Genomic DNA, 19,770 nt, shown 5'->3' with positions numbered 1-19,770 from the left:
CCTGCTGTTGGTTGGCCTTCTAAGGGCTGTGAGGATTGGGCGAAAGCGGGCAGATGGGCGGAGCCCAGAGCAATTTCCGTCCATGAAATGGGCGCTGCCCACTCTGGACTCCAGCTCCCAGCATTCATTGCTTCCTGCGCCCGGGTGGACCGGGGAGCGCTGAGTTCCGGCAGCGTGGGCGTCAGCCAGGAAGCTGTCTCCTCTGTCCTCCTGGCGCGGAAATGGTTGTCTTGGTTACCGGTGCTAACCGTCTCCCACCTGTGATTCCTTGTTGAGGGGCTGCAACCCGAGCTGCCCTCTGGAGACACTTCTAGCTCCTCTAAGAGGCGACTGCGCGAGTCTTCAACGTGGAGTAATTGAAGCTTTCCAGGTAGCTCGAGGCTACTCCGTTTTCGCATTGGTGTAGGAATCCTCTGATGCTGCCAAATTCGGGTTTTATCCTTCACGCAACACGTGTGGGCAGTGCCAGTCCCTCACCCTTTGTAATCCAGGTGATGTTTCCTTCTTTGATTCGCCATTCCTTACCTACCCCTGTCCCTTTAAAAATGAGGGAAGCCGATCCTGAGTTCTCAGGTTTCCGCTACACACATTTCCCCTAATCCTTCAGTTAAAAAGAAAAAAAAAAAAACAAAAAAACCCTAGTATCTTTAATACCATAAGTAATTTATTATATTGTGCAGAATTAAAGGAAGGTAGTTGCTGAAATTTGTGTGAAAGGGTAGAGTTTTAGACTGAGGAATTTTTCACCATCTTGTTTAATTTTGCTATCTGCAAGCCTATAAAAATGTGTTTTATCTCAGCTTCCGGTTTTAAAAAAACTTAAGTGATGCAGCTTTACCTGTAGAATAAATTCAGAACATATTGAAATATTCAAGGACCTCCACAGTGTTGATTATGCATAAAGGACTATCCTGTGTATTTCTGTTTGGGTGGGGGGTTGGGGGTGAGGAGTCACTGCTCACTTTCTCATAGGTTTGGCCCAGCCTGAGTACCATTATCTCCTGAGGTTGTTTTACTGTTTCATCACCTTTATACCTTCATACCTGCATGCTTTTCATTTTTTATTACTCCTCTCCAAATCCGTCAAGATTCTAAATTCTCCCTCTGTATAACCTTTCCCTGACCAGCTCTGAAGTAACTTCTTTATCTTACAACATGTGTAACTTTTATGAGTAGCATTCTTGGATGCTAGCGATTTAAGGCTTTATTGTTTATTTCTTTCTTTACACCCAAGTAAGAGACCTGCCCCCAGGAACTGAGTTTTTACTTATCAAAAGTGTGGGTTCGTAATAGGATTTAATGACTGATTTAATATGTTTGATTTGAGCAATAATTTACCAATCTGTCTTAGATTTGGGGGTCCGCCCATTTGCCTAATAATTTCTTAGGGAATCCTTAGTATCTCTTTGATAAACTTGCTGCTTTCCACAAAGAATGTTTGAATATATTTAAATCAATATTTTTTAGTCTACAGAAAACTGAAATAGAATTGGAAACGAAAAGTGACCCATAATAATTTAAAATGTCTCGAAAAGTTAGCAAGGCATCAAAAAAAATGAACATCTCTAACTCCCTGGAATCTGAAGATATTAGTTTAGAAACAACAATTCCTACGGATGATATTTCCTCATCAGAAGAGCAGGATGGCAAGATCAAAATCACCAGGCAGCTAATTGAACGGAAAGAACTGCTTCATAATATTCAGTTACTGAAAATAGAGCTATCACAGAAAAATATGATGATCGATAATTTGAAGGTTGATTATCTGACAAAGGTAAGATCATGTGTAAATTTTGTTATCTGTGTGCTTTGTTGTCTTCAAACTGCAGATAAATAAGAATTAAACTTATGAATATTTAATCTGAACTTGATACTTCTAACATTTTGAGAAAATAATTATCAGTGTTTTTTTCCTAGCCAAGTTGTTTTTCTTCTTCACTGAGAATTAGCTTTGATATGACTAGTTGGGTAGGGAGAATCAAGATTATTATTACATTGTTGAATCTGTTTAATCCTTTACCGTGGAGATTTGGTTTCTTTTATATCCTGCTATTTGATAGTTACTGTGTTGTAGTACCAAGTATAGCAAATTCAGTTACCATAGCTTTAATAAGTTATCTGCCAAATAAGAAGGAATGCCTCAGTCCTTGTTTTTCTGCCTTTTGTGGTTTTTTTTATAGTTAAGAGTATTTTATGTAAGACCTGGTAAAGTTGTCACTAGTGATTAAAAAAAATTTACAGTGATTTCAGAAAGATAGGAGACTCTTCTTAAGTTTTACTACTCTGTCTTCTGAGAAAGTCTTCTCTTTCCACAGAGAAGAGATATGAAAGATGGTAAACCCTCCATCTTTGTTCTTGACTTCCAGCTCTACCTATCTCCTCCCCTCCCATTTTGTTTCAGTTACATCTTATCTTTTCTCTGTTAAGTCAGGCTTGGATAGTTCTTGCCTATGTATAGGGATCATGCTGCTAGAAAAATTTCTTGACCACACCTCTCTAGGAAAATGAAATGTCCTAAACCCCAAGGTCTTGATGATGTAAAGAGATCATTTAGGTACATTTTTAAAAAACATTAATAGTTAATGTTTATCAAGTGCCTATTCTGTGCCAGACTCCACTCTGTGAGCTTTTCATGTATTATCTCATTTGAGCCATACAACTGTTTGAGGTACAGGTGCTTTTAGGGTATCTTCTCTGATCCATCAAATTAAATGAACCAGTAGAATAAGTTAGATGGATATTTTATTAAGTACACAGTAAGTATAGTTATTGTTGTGGTTATTGACTAAAGTAACATTATCATTGTTTTCACTCTGTTTATTTTCTGTACCTTATACGCATTCATAGTATACTTGCCTTGTTTGTTGGCTATTTGTCTCTCTTAATAGAATGTAAGGTTCCTGAGGACAGGAACGGGGGAGTTCTTTGTAGTCCCTGTTGTAGCTTCAATGCTTAGAACTGTCTCTGGCACCTAGCATGTGCTTGGCTGTGTCTTATATGAGTAACTGAACCCCATTTGCTCTTGAAAAAAATGGAACCACAACTGGTTAATAGCTTACCAAAGCCATTCACATAGAAGTGATGGAGCCAGGTGGGATTAACACCAAACAGGCTAAAGCCTGTATTCCATCCAAGCCAGTCTCCTAAGACTTCCTTTTAGGTTCTCTGTGGTGTCACCGACCAAGACTAGGTCACTTGATATTTTATCAGTGTATCCAGTGGCTTCCATTTCTTTTCCTTGAGTCATATTTTGACTCCTCAAATGGATTCCCATGGTGATACTGGCTTGTGTATCTCTACCCTTAAGACCTCCTTCACTGGAACTCATTGAAGAACCCCAAGGTAGGTCTCCATTCTTTTGCCCAGTCAGTCAACAAATAATCTGTTTTTTAAAATACTTATTCATTTATTTTTTGGTTGTGCTGGGCATCTCTTGCTGTGTGCGATGAGTGGGGGGCCACTCTCTAGTTGTGGTGAGAGGATGTCTCATTGCTGTGGCTACTCTTGTAGCAGAGCACGAACTCGGGTGCGTAGGCTTCAGTAGTTGTGGCCAGGGGGCTGTCTCACTAATTGGGGCACACGAGCTCTGTTGCCCCGTTGCATGTGGGGTCTTCATAGACCAGGGATCAGACTGGGGTCCTTTGCTTTACAAAAAGGGTTCTTAACCACTGGACCACCAAGGAAGCCCTAAGTATTCTATTAAATGCAAGCTGTATACCACATTCAAAATTGCATTTTGTTTGGCTACTTTTTAAATTGCTCATTTTCAACTTGCATGGTGCTCAGTTGTCAATGGTTTCTCTTTTTAAAGTGTGATGTTTACATTATTGGAATGGTGGCTTATTCTTGAGACGCTTCCAAGTATAACAAATTAGAGCTACAGTCCTAGATAAACACAGTTTGAATTTGAATCCCAGCCCTTACAGTTACCTTGGACAGATTCCTTAAGTTTTTTGTTCCCTGATTTCCTTTAAAATAATAATCATGTTTTGTACTTCATGGAGTTGTTAGGAAGATTAATCAATGCACATAAACTCTTAGATGGCTATGATGGAGTGTGTGTTCAGTCATGTCTGACCCTTGTACAATAAGTAATAGGGGTAGTTATACTTGCTCAACACTATATTATTATTATTATTACACTGTATCCCATGGTGCTTTATATAATTTTTTATTGTGATGGTTTTCTGGTTGGGCTGAAAATGTAGAAGATTAAATTAGTCATATTCCTGAGTTTATGATACATAATCATCATTGATCCTTGCAAGATAACTTCTTTGTATGTTTATTCTTTTATTCCTGTCATTCATTTCCCTTCCTCCTCCTCTTTATGTTTGCCTTTACCTTTTAACACTTATTCTTTAAAAATTTTTTTTTCTTGAGGTATATAGTTGATTTATAGTATTATATGTTTCAAGTGTACAACATAGTGTTTCACAATTTTTATTTTTCAAATTATTGATTTATAAATAAAATCAATCAATAAATTGATTAATTTAAATTAATAAATAAATAAATTCAGCTGTGCGGAATCTTTAAACTGCTCACATGGTTTCTCCGGTTGTGGCTGATGGGGACTGCGCTCTAGTTGCAGCGCGTGGGCTTCTCACTGTGGTGGCTGCTCTTGTTGCAGAGCATGGGCTCTGGGACTTGCAGGTCTCAGCAGTTACGAGCATGGGCTCGGTAGTTGTGGCACACAGGCTTAATTGTCCCACAGCATGTAGGATCTTTCCGGACCAGGGATCAAACCTGTGTACCCTGTATTGGCAGGTGGATTCTTAACCACTGGACCACCAGGGGGGCATCTCATAATTTTTAAAGGTTGTACTCCAATTGGAGTTGTTATAAACATTTATCTTGAAAATGAGTATTTTTCTGATTTTTTCCTTTACATAAATCTAAACGACATGTTTTGTTTTAGATTTTATTTCGTTTATAGTTTTTCCTTTCAACTCAGTGCTGTTTTTAAAATCCTTCATGTGACTACATGTACATGTAGTCCTTTGCTTCCAGCAGCCACACCGTTCTGGTGTCTACCCATCTGTTCACCCCCTCCCGCAGTGCTGGCCTGCAGGTTGCCTCCAAATCCTTGCCACCACATGTGGTATGGCCTTCTTTAGACATTTCTCTTCCAGACCTGCTTTGAGCAATTCTTTGACATATATTGGAGAAGAAAATGGCAACCCACTCCAGTATTCTTGCCTGGAAAATTCCATGGGCAGAGGAACCTGGCAGGCTACAGTCCATGGGATTGCAAAGAGTCGGCCATGACTGAGTGACTGAACACATTGACACATATACTCAGGAGTGGAATTTCTGGCTGCAGGGTATATGTCTACTTCATTTAAGTGTATTTCCAAATTCCTCTCCAGGGTAGCTGCCTACTCTACATTCCTGTTTTTTTTTTTTTTGTATGCAAGCACTAGAGTTGTCCTGTTTGGAGACCCCTTAGGGGTAATATATTTGCTGTCAAATATGGGAAGAAGTGAGACTCACCATGGACAGAGGAGCCTGGCGGGTTATAGTTCATAGGGCTGCAAAGAGTCAGACACGACTGAAGCGACTTAGCACGCATGCTTGGGAAGAAGTATTATAAGGTAGAAGAATTAGTCTTTAATTTGTCAAATCCAGGGCACCTGGATTATAAAGCGGACCATTACGTGTACTGCTAAGGTTAAACACTGCCAGATTAAACTGTTATGTGATGTAGTTGGTAAGATGCATTCTGGCTGCAAAGATGAAAAGTGTGAAGATGTGTGAGTCTGAGTTTGATGAAGGAACAGTATTTTTAGCCACTCATTCGTTCTCCAGAGCTTACCGATGCATTGAACATCATGTATATGAAGGTGAAAATGTCACGTTCAGCACTGAAAAAAATGAATTTTCCTCCAGAGACTGTAGTGCCATGAAAATGGTTGGAAATCACAGGGAGGGTAGGTTTCTGCTGAATTTAACTTGTTGCTATTAACATTTAAATGGCCTGATTTTAAGTTATTGCGGTTCCTGTCATCAGAAGCTTTCAAGTAGTCCTGAATGATCGAGTGTCTTGAATATTATAGTTATGTCTTCTATGGAAAAAGATTGAACCAGCTGTCCAGTGTTCAGCTCTTGTATGAGAAACTTGAAAAACATTGGTTGCCAGTCACAAAAGTGTGGAAACCAAAGCTTAAGCAGGATAAGGATTTTGTTTCTCTGGTATAACAGAATTCTGAATATAGGCAGTTTAGACCTGGTATTTACCATTGATATGATTAGAAACCCAGGCTCCTTTTAATCTTCTGGGTGGCTGTAAAAATAGCATATGTTTTTCACCTCAAAATCACAGATGGCTGATCTGCCTCCACTGTTGTGTCCATGTTCTAGGCAGAAATAAGGAGAAGGGTGATGGAAAAATGCAGCATATACCAAATGAACTTGTTCTTTAAAGAGCTTTCCTAGAGCTAAAGCTGGTGACCTTGATTGACTACACTACATGTAGGTGCCAGGAGAAGGAAGCTGGGAAGTGTAAATTTTTAACTGGACATGTTGCTTTTAATAAAAATCAGAGTTACTTGAGAAAGAGAGACAAGTAACAGTTTTTTCCTCTCCTCAAGGTCTTAGTTCAGAAATAAGTGAATCTGTATAATCTAACATCTCTCCACACCAACATGGGAACAATATAGTGCTTATGTTTATCACAGCTTATTACTAGTGGTATGCTGTTGTTCAGTTGCCCAGTCGTGTCTCACTCTTTGTGACCCCATGGACTGCAGCACACCAGGCTTCCCCGTCGTTCACTGTCTTCCAGAGTTTGCTCAAACCCATGTCCATTGTATCAGTGATGCCATCTAACCATCTCATCCCCTGTCACCTGCTTCTCTTCCTGCCCCCAATCTTTCCCAGCATCAGGGTCTTTTCCAGTGAGTCGGCTTTTCTCATCAGGTGGCCAAAGTATTGGAGCTTCAGCATCAGTCCTTCCAGTGAATATTCAGGGCCGATTTTCTTTAAGATTGACTGATTTGATCTTCTTGCTGTCCAAGGCACTCTGAAGAGTCTTCTCTGACACCGATTTTGAAAGCATCAATTCTTCAGCGCTCAGCCTTTATGGTCCAACTCTCACATCCGTACGTGACTACTGGAAAGACCATAGCTTTGACTAGATGGATCTTTGTCAGCAAAGTGTTGTCTCTGCTTTTTAATACTTTTCAAAACTAATGGTACAGTTTATTACTAGGACTCATGTTGCTTTGATTTCCCAATCTTTAAAAACCCAAGCAGAATGTTCACAGGAAACTTCACAAGCATTGATTCCCACTCCCCACTCAGCTGCTTGCTGACTGAGAGCCCTGGAAGGAGAGTTGCTCAGGCCAGGCTTCTTGGTCTTAGAGGACTCTTCATTGCACTTCTATGCACACTTATTGCTGCCGAAATCTCCTGGCTTACTCCACTTCCTTATTCCTCTCCTCCTCACTCTTCTCGCCTGTCAGTTTTTAAATGCTAAAATCTCTTTTTGTTTATCTCTCATTAATGGTCCCTGGGTTCCTCATTGCTTGGGAAGTGCTGGAAGCTTGACTGTCTCTGAGTCGAGGGACTTAAATCTAGAAGTCAGTTGAAATTGTTAAAGTTCTCACCCTGAAAAAAGTAGAAGTTTCACTCCCTGTGATAACAGTCTTCTTGATTTGAAGAATGGTAGTTATGAGGAATGTGGTCATCATTTGTTGATTTAAGACATGTATTGAGACATGTGGCCAGGAATACAGCAGTGAATATGACAAGAGTCCCTTTTTTATGGAGATCATATTTAAGTGAGAGACATCATCAAACAACAATTAAATAAGCGGTCTTCAAGGTCATGTGATATAGCATTGCTTAGCAGTGGGAATTTTCTGCTTTAGATAGGAAGTCAGCAAACTTTTCTCTGTGAAGACCTGGGCAAGACAGTAACTATTTTAGGCTTTCCAGCTTGCATATGGTCTATTACATATTCTTCCTTCTTTTTTTTTCTTTTTATTTTTTTTGGTCTCTTAACAACTTCATAAATGTAAAACCTGTTCCTAGCTTGTGGGCTATGTAGGAACAGGACATGGGCGGGATTTGGCCCATCAATTTGATATGTTAACTCTTGCTTTCAATTGTGTGTTAGAGAAGCCATTTGAAGAGTTTAGGCAATTGGACTTATATGTCCTGATTTCTGTTTTCAAAATATCACTGAAGCAATAGACTAAAAGCAGATAAGGTGGAAGAGGAAGACAGTACTAGATAATTGCCTTGTGTAAGACTCCACGTTTTTGGCTTCATCTTCTGGAGCCATTTATTGAGAAATAGAAAGCTGGAAGAAAACTGATGTAGGAGGTAAAATATAAGTTCTGTTTTGAACACATTAAACTTTAAATGCCAACTGGACTCCCAGATGAAACTGTCACTTTGACTTTAGAGGAAAGTCTATGACTGGAGGTAGGTAGATATGTGTGTGTGTGTATGTGTTTATTTGTAATATACATCAGCGTGTGAAAATGTTAGTTGCTCAGTGACTCTTTGTGACCCCTTGGACTGCAGCTTCCAGGCTCCTCTGTCCATAGGATTCTCTAGGCAAGAATACTGGAGTGGGGTGCCATTCCCTTCTCCAGATCTTCCTGACGTAGGGATCGAACCCAGGTCTCCTGAGTTGCAGGCATGTAAGTACCACATAAAGCTTTGTTATTGGATGACATCACCTGGGGAGAATAGAGGACCCCAAACCAAGCCAAGGGGTAGTCAAACATTAGAAATAGGGTAGAGGAAAAAAAATCCATCATAGGAACCTGAGAAGCTTGAGAGGGTCCTGTGAGCTAAGGAAGAAAACCAAAAGGAGTCTATCACATAAGGTGAAAGAGGATGGAGTGGTCAACTCTGCCAAATCATGCTATCATGTAAGATAAATATCCAGAAATAACCATTGGACTGGGCATCATGGGGGGGGGGATTCATAACCTGAACAAGTATTGTTATTGGAACAGTGTGGGACAAAAACCATATGAAAGTTTTATTAAGGACTGACTTATGTTAATCTGCATATTTTAAAGGGTGAACAAAATTTGCCTGGGTTGAAAGGGAGAGAGTAAAGAATTTTTTAAATGGACAAAGAGTCAGCTCAGGTGTATGGAGACTTAAGAGAGAGCATAACATATTTGAGGAATGGCAAGCATTTATTTTGGCAAGAATAGAGTTTTCTTTTAAGCTAGTGCCCACAGGCATGGTTGGCAAGGGCCAGATGCAGAAGGAGTAGTGAAGGGACTTCCCTAGTGGTACAGTGGATAAGAGGCCACCTGGCAATGAAGGAGATACGGGTTCAATCCCTGGTCCAGGATCCCACATACCATGGAGCAACTAAGCCCCAAGAGCCAGGACTACTGAGCCCCGCTACTGAAGACCTTAACACCCTAAAGCCCATGCTCCGCAGCAAGAGAAGCCACCACAGCCAGAAGCCCACACACTACAGTGAAGAGTAGCCCCTGCTCTCCACGACTAGAGAGAGCCCACATGCTGCAATGAAGACCCAGCACAGCCAGAATTAAATAAATAATAAATTCAAAAAGAAAAAAAGAGTAGTGGAAATGGTAACCCACTCCAGTACTCTTGCCTGGAGAATCCCATGGACGGAGGAGCCTGGTAGGCTACAGTCCCTGGGGTCGCAAAGAGTCGGACACGACTGAGCGACTTCACTTTCACTTTTCACTTTCAGAGTGCCATGAAGTTTGGAATTAATTCTGAAGACAGGATCCTCTGAAGGATTTAACACTGGGAAATACATTTTTGATAGCATTTTTAAAAGAAAAGGTAAAGGAAGATAGTTTTGGAGATTTGCAAAGCTGAAGGCAGGGAAAGAGTAGGAAACCACTGGCGTAATCTAGGTAAGATATGGCAGGAATCTAACTGAAGACTTGTCATTGGATGTTAAAGAGGATGGTGTAGTTGTGACACCTTTTTATGGAATAAACTCAACAATAAAAAAACAGTGATTTCTGATCAGGATAAGCAATGGGAGAGATGTATCAAATGTGACTGAGATTTTTTTTGCTTTGGAGACCAAGGAGATGTAAAGAATATAAGATTCGGTGAGGTGGGTTACTAGGTTCATTTTGGACATTTGTGGCATCACCCATGTAGTAGTCAATTGAAGACATGTAGCAGTCAGATAATATGGATCTACAATATATGCAGAGTCTAGCCAGGAAAAAATTACCTGGGCAAGGCACCAGCATATAAACCCCAGTTGTCAAAGAGTTTTTCAGTGAGATTAGATTAAGGGGAAAATAATCCTAATGACAGCCTGGTAAAAAATGATTTATGAGGCAGCAGATTCAAAGCATAGTTTAACAACCATTTGTATGAACAAAGTTTTATTAGATTCGCAAATTGACCTTGTTATTTATCTTTTTCTCTTGATTAAGATTGAAGAATTGGAGGAGAAACTTAATGATGCACTTCACCAGAAGCAGCTACTAGCCCTGAGATTAGACAACCAATTGACTTTTCAACAAAAGGATGCCAGGTAAAAGTTTTAAAAAGCAACAATACCTATTTAGCAGTTAAAAATAATGTCATTACCTATTCATGCATGTGATTATGAGCTAAAATAGAGAAATCTTAAAGACAGTAATCATTTTTACATCCAGACTAAGAAAAAACTACTTGATATAATACACAAAAATACAGAAAGCCAGAATTTGATATTCATTCAATAAATACTGCAGATATAAGTGAACCATACATGAAAATGGAAGCACTCTAAACTTATCACCACTTAACTTTCTTTTTTTCTCAGCTGTTTGTAAGACCTCCTCAGATAACCCTTTTGCCTTTTTGCATTTCCTCTTCTTAGGGATAGTCTTGATCCACTGCCTCCTGTACAATGTCACGAACCTCTGTCCATAGTTCTTCAGGCACTCTGTCTATCAGATCTATTCCCTTGAATCTATTTGTCACTTCCACTGTATAATCATAAGGGATTTGATTTAGGTCATACCTGAATGGGCTAGTGGTTTTCTCCACTTTCTTCAATTTATGTCTGAATTTGGCAGTAAGGAGTTCATGATCTGAGCCACAGTCAGCTCCTGGTCTTATTTTTGCTGACTGTATAGAGCTTCTCCATCTTTGGCTGCAAAGAATATAATCAGTCTGATTTCTGTATTGGCCATCTGGTGATGTCCATGTCTCGAGTCTTCTCTTGTGTTGTTGGAAAAGGGTGTTTGCTATGATCAGTGTGTTTTCTTGGCAAAACTCTGTTAGCCTTTGCCCTGCTTCATTTTGTACTCCAAGGCCAAACTTGTCTGTTAGCTCCAGATATCTCTTGACTTCCTACTTTTACATTCCAGTCCCCTATAATGAAAAGGACATCTTTTTTGGGAGTTAGCTCTAGAAAGTCTTCTAGGTGTTCAAAGAACCATTCAGCTTCTTCAGCATTAGTGGTTGGGGCATAGACTTGGATTACTGTGATATTGAATGGTGTGCCTCGGAAACGAATGGGGATCATTCTGTCATTTTTGAGATTGCACTCAAGTACTACACTTTGGACTCTAGAAGAGAAATTGAAGGCAGAGGGGAAAGCTAAGGTGTACCCATTTGAATGGAGAGTTCCAAAGAATAGCAAAGAGAGATAAGAAAGCATTCCTCAGTGATCAGTGCAAAGAAATAGTGGAAAACAACAGAATGGGAAAGACTAGAGGTCTCTTCAAAAAAATTAGAGATATCAAGGGAACACTTCATGCAAAGATGGGCTCAATAAAGGACAGAAATAGTATGGACCTAACAGAAGCAGAAGATATTAAGAAGAGGTGGCAAGAAAAAGAGAACTATACAAAAATATCTTCATGACCCACGATAACCCAGATCACCCACCTAGAGCCAGACATCCTGGAATGCAAAGCCAAGTGGGCCTTAGGAAGCATCAGTATGAACTAGTGTAGGTGATGGAATTCCAGTTGAACTATTTCAAATCCTAAAAGATGATGCTGTTGAAATGCTGCACTCAATATGCCAGCAAATTTAGAAAATACAGCAGTGGCAACAGGACCGGAAAAGGTCAGTTTTCATTCCAATCCCAAAGAAGGGCAATGCCAAAGACTGTTCAAACTACCACACATTTGCACTCATCTCACATGCTAGCAAAGTAATGCTCAAAATTCTCCAAGCCAGGCTTCAACAGTATGTGAACTGTGAATTTCCAGATGTTCAAGCTGGTTTTAGAAAAGGCAGAGGAACCAGAGATCAAATTGCCAACATCTGCTGGATCATCAAAAAAGCAAGAAAGTTCCAGAAAAAATGTCCACTTCTGCTTTATTGACTATGCCAAAGCCTTTGACTGTGTGGATCACAATAAACTGTGAATGATTCTTAAAGAGATGGGAATACTAGACCACCTTACCTGCCTCTTGAGAAATCTGTATGCAAGTCAAGAAGCAATAGTTAGAACTGGACACGAAACAACGGACTGTTTCCAAATCAGGAAAGGAGTACGTCAAGGCTGTATATTGTCACCCTGCTTATTTAACTTATATGCAGAGTATGTCATGAGAAATGCTGGACTGGGTGAAGTGCAAGTTGGAGTCAAGATTGCCGGGAGAAGTATCAATAACCTCACATATGCAGATGGCACTACCCTTATGTCAGAAAGAGGAACTGAAGAGCCTCTTGATGAAAGGGAAAGAAGAGAGTGAAAAACCTGGGTTAAAACTCAAGATTCAAAATGCTGAGATTATGGCATCCGGTCCCATCACTTTATTAGCAGATAGATGGGGAAACAATGGAAACAGTGAGAGATTGTATTTTCTTGGGCTGTAAAATCACTGTGGACAGTGACTGCAACCATGAAATTAAAAGACGCTTGCTCCTTGGAAGAAAAGCTATGACCCACCTAGACAGCATATTAAAAAGCAGAGGCATTAGTTTGCCAACAAAGGTCTGTCTAGTGAGAGCTATGGTTTTTCCAGTAGTCATGTATGGATGTGAGAGTTGGACTATAAAGAAAGCTGAGTGCCAAAGAATTGACACTTTTAAACTGTGGTATTGGAGAAGACTCTGCGAGTCCCGTGGACTGCAAGGAGATCCAACCAGTCTATCCTAAAGGAAATCGGTCCTGACTATTCATTGCAAGAACTGATGCTGAAGCTGAAACTCCAATACTTTGGCCCCCAAAGAAGTGACTCATTGGAAAGGACCCTGATGCTGGGAAATATTGAAGGCAGGAGGAGAATGGGATGACAGGATGAGATGGTTGGATGGCATCACCAGTTCGATGGACGTGAGTTTGAGCAAGTTCTGGGAGTTGGTGATGGACAGGGAAGCCTAACGTGCTGCAGTCCATGGGGTCACAAAGAGTTGGACACGACTGAGTGACTGAACTGTACTGAACCAACTGTCTTAACCTTTCTTCATTTGCTTTGTAGAAAGTATTAATATATTCTGTGGACCTTTGGATTCTTTTGGGCTGAAGTACCTTCTGTTTGCCTGCCTACTTTCTCCAGCTCAGTTGTGCCCTTATCCAAAGTTCCTTGTATTGTTCTCAAATATACCTATGCCAGTTGTGCTTACTATACTTCTATAACTTAATTAAAATTACATTTTAAAATGAATACAAAGGCATGTACAGTTCTTTGCAAATTATAATGAATTCTTTGGAATGACTCAATAAAAGTGAGTGACCAAAAGATCGTCAAGTAAGTGTAAGCAAGACATGTTTAGAGATTAGGGGTAGAAATCAAATCTATAAAAAATATGCTCAGATTTCTTCTCAAGTGTCTTTTTAAAAGGCCTCCTACCATTGTAAAGAAATTGAACTTGGAAATCGTGAGAAATGATTGACAGATAAACAAGGCACATCTCCACATGACAAAAAATCTAGACCCTGGGGGAAAAATGTTTCAGATGAATGTTTATTTCTGTATTTTAATTAGAGGTAAATGTAAAAGGAGGCATCTTTCCCGTTTGTAAGATTTTACTATTTAACTGATGTATTAAAAAATTATCTGATCAGTTATCAGCCACTATCGCATTAGATGAGTGTGGTTCTCAAATTTGACCATGCATCAGAGCCACCTGGAGGGCTTGTGGGAAAAGACTGTTGGGCACACTCTGGGATTCTGACTTGCATTGGGCCCTGAGAATTTGCATTTCTTCCAACTTCCCAGATGATGTGAGCGCTGCTACTGGCTTGTGGATAACACTTTGAAAACCACTGCACTGGATAATAGGGCTTCTATTCTAGCTCTTTAGACATTGATCAAATTAAATGAAGTGGGGAGGGCAGTTAGGAGGCTATTGATGTAATCCTCTTAATAGCGGTAAAAAGAGGTTGGATTCTGAATATATTTTAAAGGTAAAGCTGGTTGGATGTCCTAATGGATTCAATGTGCGGTTTAGGAGAGAAAGAGGAATCAAAGATTGTGCCAACCCTTGGCATGAATAAATCAAAGGATGGAGTTGTTGTCAACTAAGATGGTGAAACCATAATGGAATATGTTTGTGAGTGAAGAGTGGGAGTTTAGTTTGGAAGATGTTAGGTTAGAGTTATTGTATTAGACATCCATGTGGATATATATGAGAAGTCTGATCTAGAGAGATAAATCTGGGAGCCATTAGGATACAGACAGTGTTTAATTCATGAGACTGGATGAATTCCCCTAGGGAGTGAACCTAGACAAGAGGAGAGGACCAAGTAATCCCAACATTAAGATAAACAAGAAAAAAAGGCTGGGAAAGTGTCTCCAATAAAACAGGAGAAAAATGAAGAGGAAAATAATATGGTATCTGGGAAACCAGATGAAGGAAGGAGAGGGCAGATGTCTCAAGTGCTATTGATAGAGATAAAAAGAAATGAGATATTGATTATTAATAATCTGGATTTTTCAGTTCCCTGGAGATTTTGGTGGAAGCGTGAAAACCTGATTAGCCTTTGTTTAAGAGGAAACGCAATGGAGAGAGTGCATATCGAAAACTTGGAGAACAAAATGGGCACTGAGATGGGGTCAACAATTGTGGGGGCTTATTTGTTCATTTGTTTTAAGATAGGACAAATAACAGTGTGATTGTATGTTGATGGGATACAGTGGCGGGGGGGGGATTCGTATGGTCCCTTACTGCTCAAAATTTTCTGGTAGGCAACTAACCATGTCTACTACATGTATTCCTTGAAAAAGGTGCCGATTACTGTTTTCATTACCTCATTGTCTGTATTGACATTATGGTGGTTCAATGTTACCATCTTAAATTACCTGGATAAAGACAGTGAAAATTACTTCAGTGAGTAGGGTCTAAAGCAGATATATAAGATTTACACCTTAAGCAGAGGAAATGTATAATTTTATAATTTGAATTTTAAAAGTTATTAACATTTTCTACTTAATAATTTTTGTGGCTGCACACTTAGTAATTTCGTGTTTAACTGGTTAAGTAAGCATTTAGCCGGAGCCAAAAATATTAAGTTTCTCATTTAATTTGATGTTACTGTAAAATAGGAACTTTGAGAAAGTATGTCTCCATGATTTTTTTAACCTTACCATACATTCTCTGATATTGTAGAAAATATCAAGAACTAATGAAACAAGAAATGGAAACTATTTTACTGAGACAGAAACAACTAGAAGAGACAAATCTTCAGCTAAGAGAGAAAGCTGGAGATATTCGTCGAAACCTGCGTGACTTTGAGTTGACAGAAGAGCAATATATGAAGCTAAAAAGTTTTCCTGAAGATCAGCTTTCTATTCCTGAATATGTATCTGTAAGTGTCTTGTATCATTAAAAACAAAAAAACTGTTTTCAGACTAAAATTTGCCATTTCCGTAGTAGCCATAACTTTTGTAGTACCCAATTGATAAATTATTTTATGGCTGTGATCTGAAGGTAGTGAAATGGTGTTCAGATGACCAAATTTTAAAGTGTGTTGATCATTGAGCTCTGAAGTCAAGCAAATAAATAGGGTTAATGGCAGGAAGCTCCATAGAAATAAATTATTTTATCATGAACTCTGGCAGTTTGTAATGTGTATAGAGATACCAGTGGTTGCCAGGGGTTAGGGACAGCAGAGGAGAGGGGAGTGGTGTGATTATGAAGGGATAGCTTGAGGGAGATGGTTACGGATCTATGTAGGTCAAGATCTCAACTGTGGTGTTGGTTACACGGATATGTACATAGATTGATCTGTGGCAGTGCTCTCAAATATTTTTAGTATCAGTATCATTTACACTCTAAAAATTATTGAGGACTTCAAAGAGCTTTTGTTTATGTGAACTGTATCTGTTAATATTTATCATATTTGAAATTTAAAATGAGACATTTTTAAAACATAAGAGTACATAAGCACAAACTTCATTAGTCTTAAGAGCAATGATACTATCACACATTGTGTAGCCACTGGCAGATGCCACTTAACTTAAGAATAAGAGTAAAACAGGCAAAACTAAACAAAAAAAAAAGTAAAGCAGGCAAAAAATATTAGTCTTACTAAGATGGACTGGAATGGGTGAATTTAACTCAGATGACCGTTATATCTACTACTGTGGGCAAGAATCCCTTAGAAAAAATGGAGTAGCCATCATAGTCAACAAAAGAGTCTGAAATGCAGTACTTGGATGCAGTCTCGAAAACGACAGAATAATCTCTGTTCGTTTCCAAGGCAAACCATTCAATATCATGGTAATCCAAGTCTATACCCCGACCAGTAACACTAAAGAAGCTGAAGTTGAACAGTTCCATGAAGACCTACAAGACCTTCTAGAACTAACACCCAAAAAAGACGTCCTTTTCATTATAGGGGATTGGAATGCAAAAGTAGGAAGTCAGGGAAAACCTGGAGTAACAGGCAAATTTGGCCTTGGAGTACAGAATGAAGTAGGGCAAAGGCTAATAGAGTTCTGCCAAGAGAACACACGTGTCATAGCAAACACCCTCTTCCAACAACACAAGAGAAGACTCTACGCATGGACATCACCAGATGGTCGACATCAAAATCAGATTGATTATATCCTTTGCAGCCAAAGATGGAGAAGCTCTATACAGCCAGCAAAAACAAGACCGGGAGCTGGCTGTGGCTCAGACCATGAACCCCTTATTGCCAAATTCAGACATAAATTGAAGAAAGTGGAGAAAACCACTAGCCCATTCAGGTATGACCTAAATCAAATCCCTTATGATTATACAGTGGAAGTGTGAAATAGATTTAAGGGACTAGATCTGATAAGACAGAGTGCCTGATGAACTATGGATAGAGGTTCATGACACTGTATAGGAGACAGGAATCCATACCATCCCGAAGAAAAAGAAATGCAAAAAAGCAAAATGGCTGTCTAAGGAGGTGTTACAAATAGCTGTGAAAAGAAGAGAAGCAAAAAGCAAAAGAGAAAAAAAAAAGATATACCCATTTGAATGCAGAATTCCAAAAATAGCAAGGAGAGAGAAGCTTTCCTCAGTGATCAGTGCAAAGAAATAGAGGGAAGCAATAGAGACTAGAGATCTCTTCATGAAAATTAGCGATACCAAGGGAACATTCCATGCAAAGATGGGCTCAATAAAGGACAGAAATGCTGTGGACCTAAGAGAAACAGGAGATATTAAGAAGACGTCGCAAGAATACACAGAAGAACTATACAAAAAACATCTTCATGACCCAGATAATCACAATGGTATGATCACTCAACTAGAGCCAGACATCCTGGAATGCGAAGTCAAGTGAGCCTTAAGAAGCATCACTAAGAAAAAAACTATTGGAGGTGATGGAATTCCAATTAAACTATTTCACATCCTAAAAGATGATGCTCTGAAAGTGTTGCACTCAATATGCGAGCAAATTGGGAAACCTCAGCAGTGGCCACGAGAATGGAAAAAGTCAGTTTTCATTCCAATCCCAGAGAAAGGCAATCCCAACGAATGCTCAAACTACCACACAGTCGCACTCATCTCACACGCTAGTAAAGTAATGCTCAAAGTTCTCCAAGCCAGGCTTCAGCAATACGTGAATCGTGAACTTCCAGATGTTCAAGCTGGTTTTAGAAAAGGCAGAGGAACCAGAGATCAAATTGCCAACATCCTCTGGATCATCGAAAAAGCAAGAGAGTTCCGGAAAAACATCTATTTCTGCTTTATTGACAAAGCCTTTGACTGTGTGGATCGCAATAAACTGTGTAAAATTCTTCAAGAGATGGGAATACCAGACCACCTTACCTGCCTCCAGAGAAATCTGTGTGCAGGTCAGGAAGCAACAGTTAGAACTGGACATGGATCAAAAGACTGTTCCAAATAGGAAAAGGAATACGTCAGGGCTGTATATTGTCACCCTGCTTATTTAACTTATATGCAGAGTACATCATGAGAAACAGTGGGCTGGAGGAAGCACAAGCTGGAATCAAGTTTGCAGGGAGAAATATCAATAACCTCAGATATGAGGACGACACCACCCTTATGGCAGAAAGTGAAGAGGAACTAAAGAGCCTCTTATTGAAAGTGAAAGAGAAGCGTGAACAAGTTGGCTTAAAGCTCAACATTCTGAAAACTAAGGTCATGGCATCTGGTCCCATCACTTCATGGCAAATAGATGGGGAAACAGTGGATAACTTTATTTTTCTGGGCTCCAAAATCACTGCAGATGGTGATTGCAGCCATGAAATTAAAAGACTCTTACTCCTTGGAAGAAAATTATAGCAGAGACAAAAAAATAAAATAAAAAAATAAAAAGCAGAGACATTACTTTGTCAACAAAGGTCCATCTAGTCAAGGCTGTGGTTTTTCCAGTGGTCATGTATGGATGTGAGAGTTGGACTATAGAGAAAGCTGAGCACTGAAGAATTGATGCTTTTGAACTGTGGTGTTGGAGAAGACTCTTGAAAGTCCCTTGGACTGCAAGGAGATCCAACCAGTCCATCCTAAAGGAGTCAGTCCTGGGTGTTCACTGGAAGGACTGATGCTGGAGCTGAATCTCCAATACTTAGGCCACCTGATGAAAAGAGCTGACTCATTTGAAAAGACCCTGATGCTTGGAAAGATTGAGGGCAGGAGGAGAAGGGGATGACAGAGGATAAGATGGTTGGATGGCATCACTGACTCAATGGACATGGATTTGGGTGGACTCCGGGAGTTGGTGATGGACAGAGGCCTGGCGTGCTGCTGTTCGTGGGGTCGCAAAGAGTCCGTCACGACTGAGCGACTGAACTGAACTGAACTAGGCAAATAGTTTTGATCTTGTGGATTTCCTGAAAGTGTCTCAGTGTGGCAGCAATGGGGTGTGGGTCCCAAGAACACACGTAACAAACACACTGCAAATTTGTGATACAGAGAAGTCATTTCACCCTAAGAGGCTTGAAGTTTTTCCTCTGTAAAAGGCTTAATAATAATAACATAATAATAACATCTTTATTCAATACCTTATAATAATCTATGATGAAAAAGAATCTGAGAAAGAGTATATATATTTATGTGTAACTGAATCATCTTGCTATACACCTGAAACTAACAGAGCATTGTAAATCAACTACTTCAAGTAAAAAAAATGATAAATTAACAGCACTTTTCTGTTGAGGTAATTGTGAAGATTAATTGTGAATATGTACGTAGAAAGCTTAACAGTGCTTAGAACTTAGTAAACACATAATAAATATTATCTATTATTTTTGCTGGAGTGGTGATTGCCTCTCTTGGTTCTCATTTGGATAAGATTTCCAGATTAATAATTTCCTATAAAATGGAGTACTGTTTTGTTTGTCCAGCTTTTTATTTAAATAGCTCAAGCATAAATTTTTCTGCCCCCAGTACTGTCCAAAACCAATA

General features: G+C 39.5%; 1 protein-coding gene across 5 annotated transcripts in view; it reads left to right on the top strand.

Moving 5' to 3' along the window:
- Nucleotides 1–149: 149 nt before the first annotated feature.
- PIBF1 (progesterone immunomodulatory binding factor 1) overlaps nucleotides 150–19,770 on the top strand; it is a 223,084-nt gene continuing 203,463 nt past the window's right edge. The window contains exons 1-4 of one of the 5 annotated variants that reach the window (XM_043477698.1): nucleotides 150–370; nucleotides 1,468–1,774; nucleotides 10,410–10,510; nucleotides 15,535–15,733. In XM_043477698.1, the coding sequence (XP_043333633.1) occupies nucleotides 1,523–1,774; nucleotides 10,410–10,510; nucleotides 15,535–15,733 (552 nt within the window). In that variant the 5' untranslated portion in view covers nucleotides 150–370; nucleotides 1,468–1,522. Of the gene's footprint in view, nucleotides 1,775–10,409; nucleotides 10,511–15,534; nucleotides 15,734–19,770 lie in introns of all 5 variants that reach the window. The other 4 variants (XM_043477700.1, XM_043477699.1, XM_043477701.1 and 1 more) reach the window with 4 other exon arrangements.

This window comes from Cervus canadensis, chromosome 9 (genome assembly GCF_019320065.1).
Source record: "Cervus canadensis isolate Bull #8, Minnesota chromosome 9, ASM1932006v1, whole genome shotgun sequence".
NCBI classification, from domain to species: Eukaryota; Metazoa; Chordata; class Mammalia; order Artiodactyla; family Cervidae; genus Cervus; species Cervus canadensis.
Note: the sequence above shows the minus strand (reverse complement) of the source record. Positions and strands in the feature narration are given on the sequence as shown.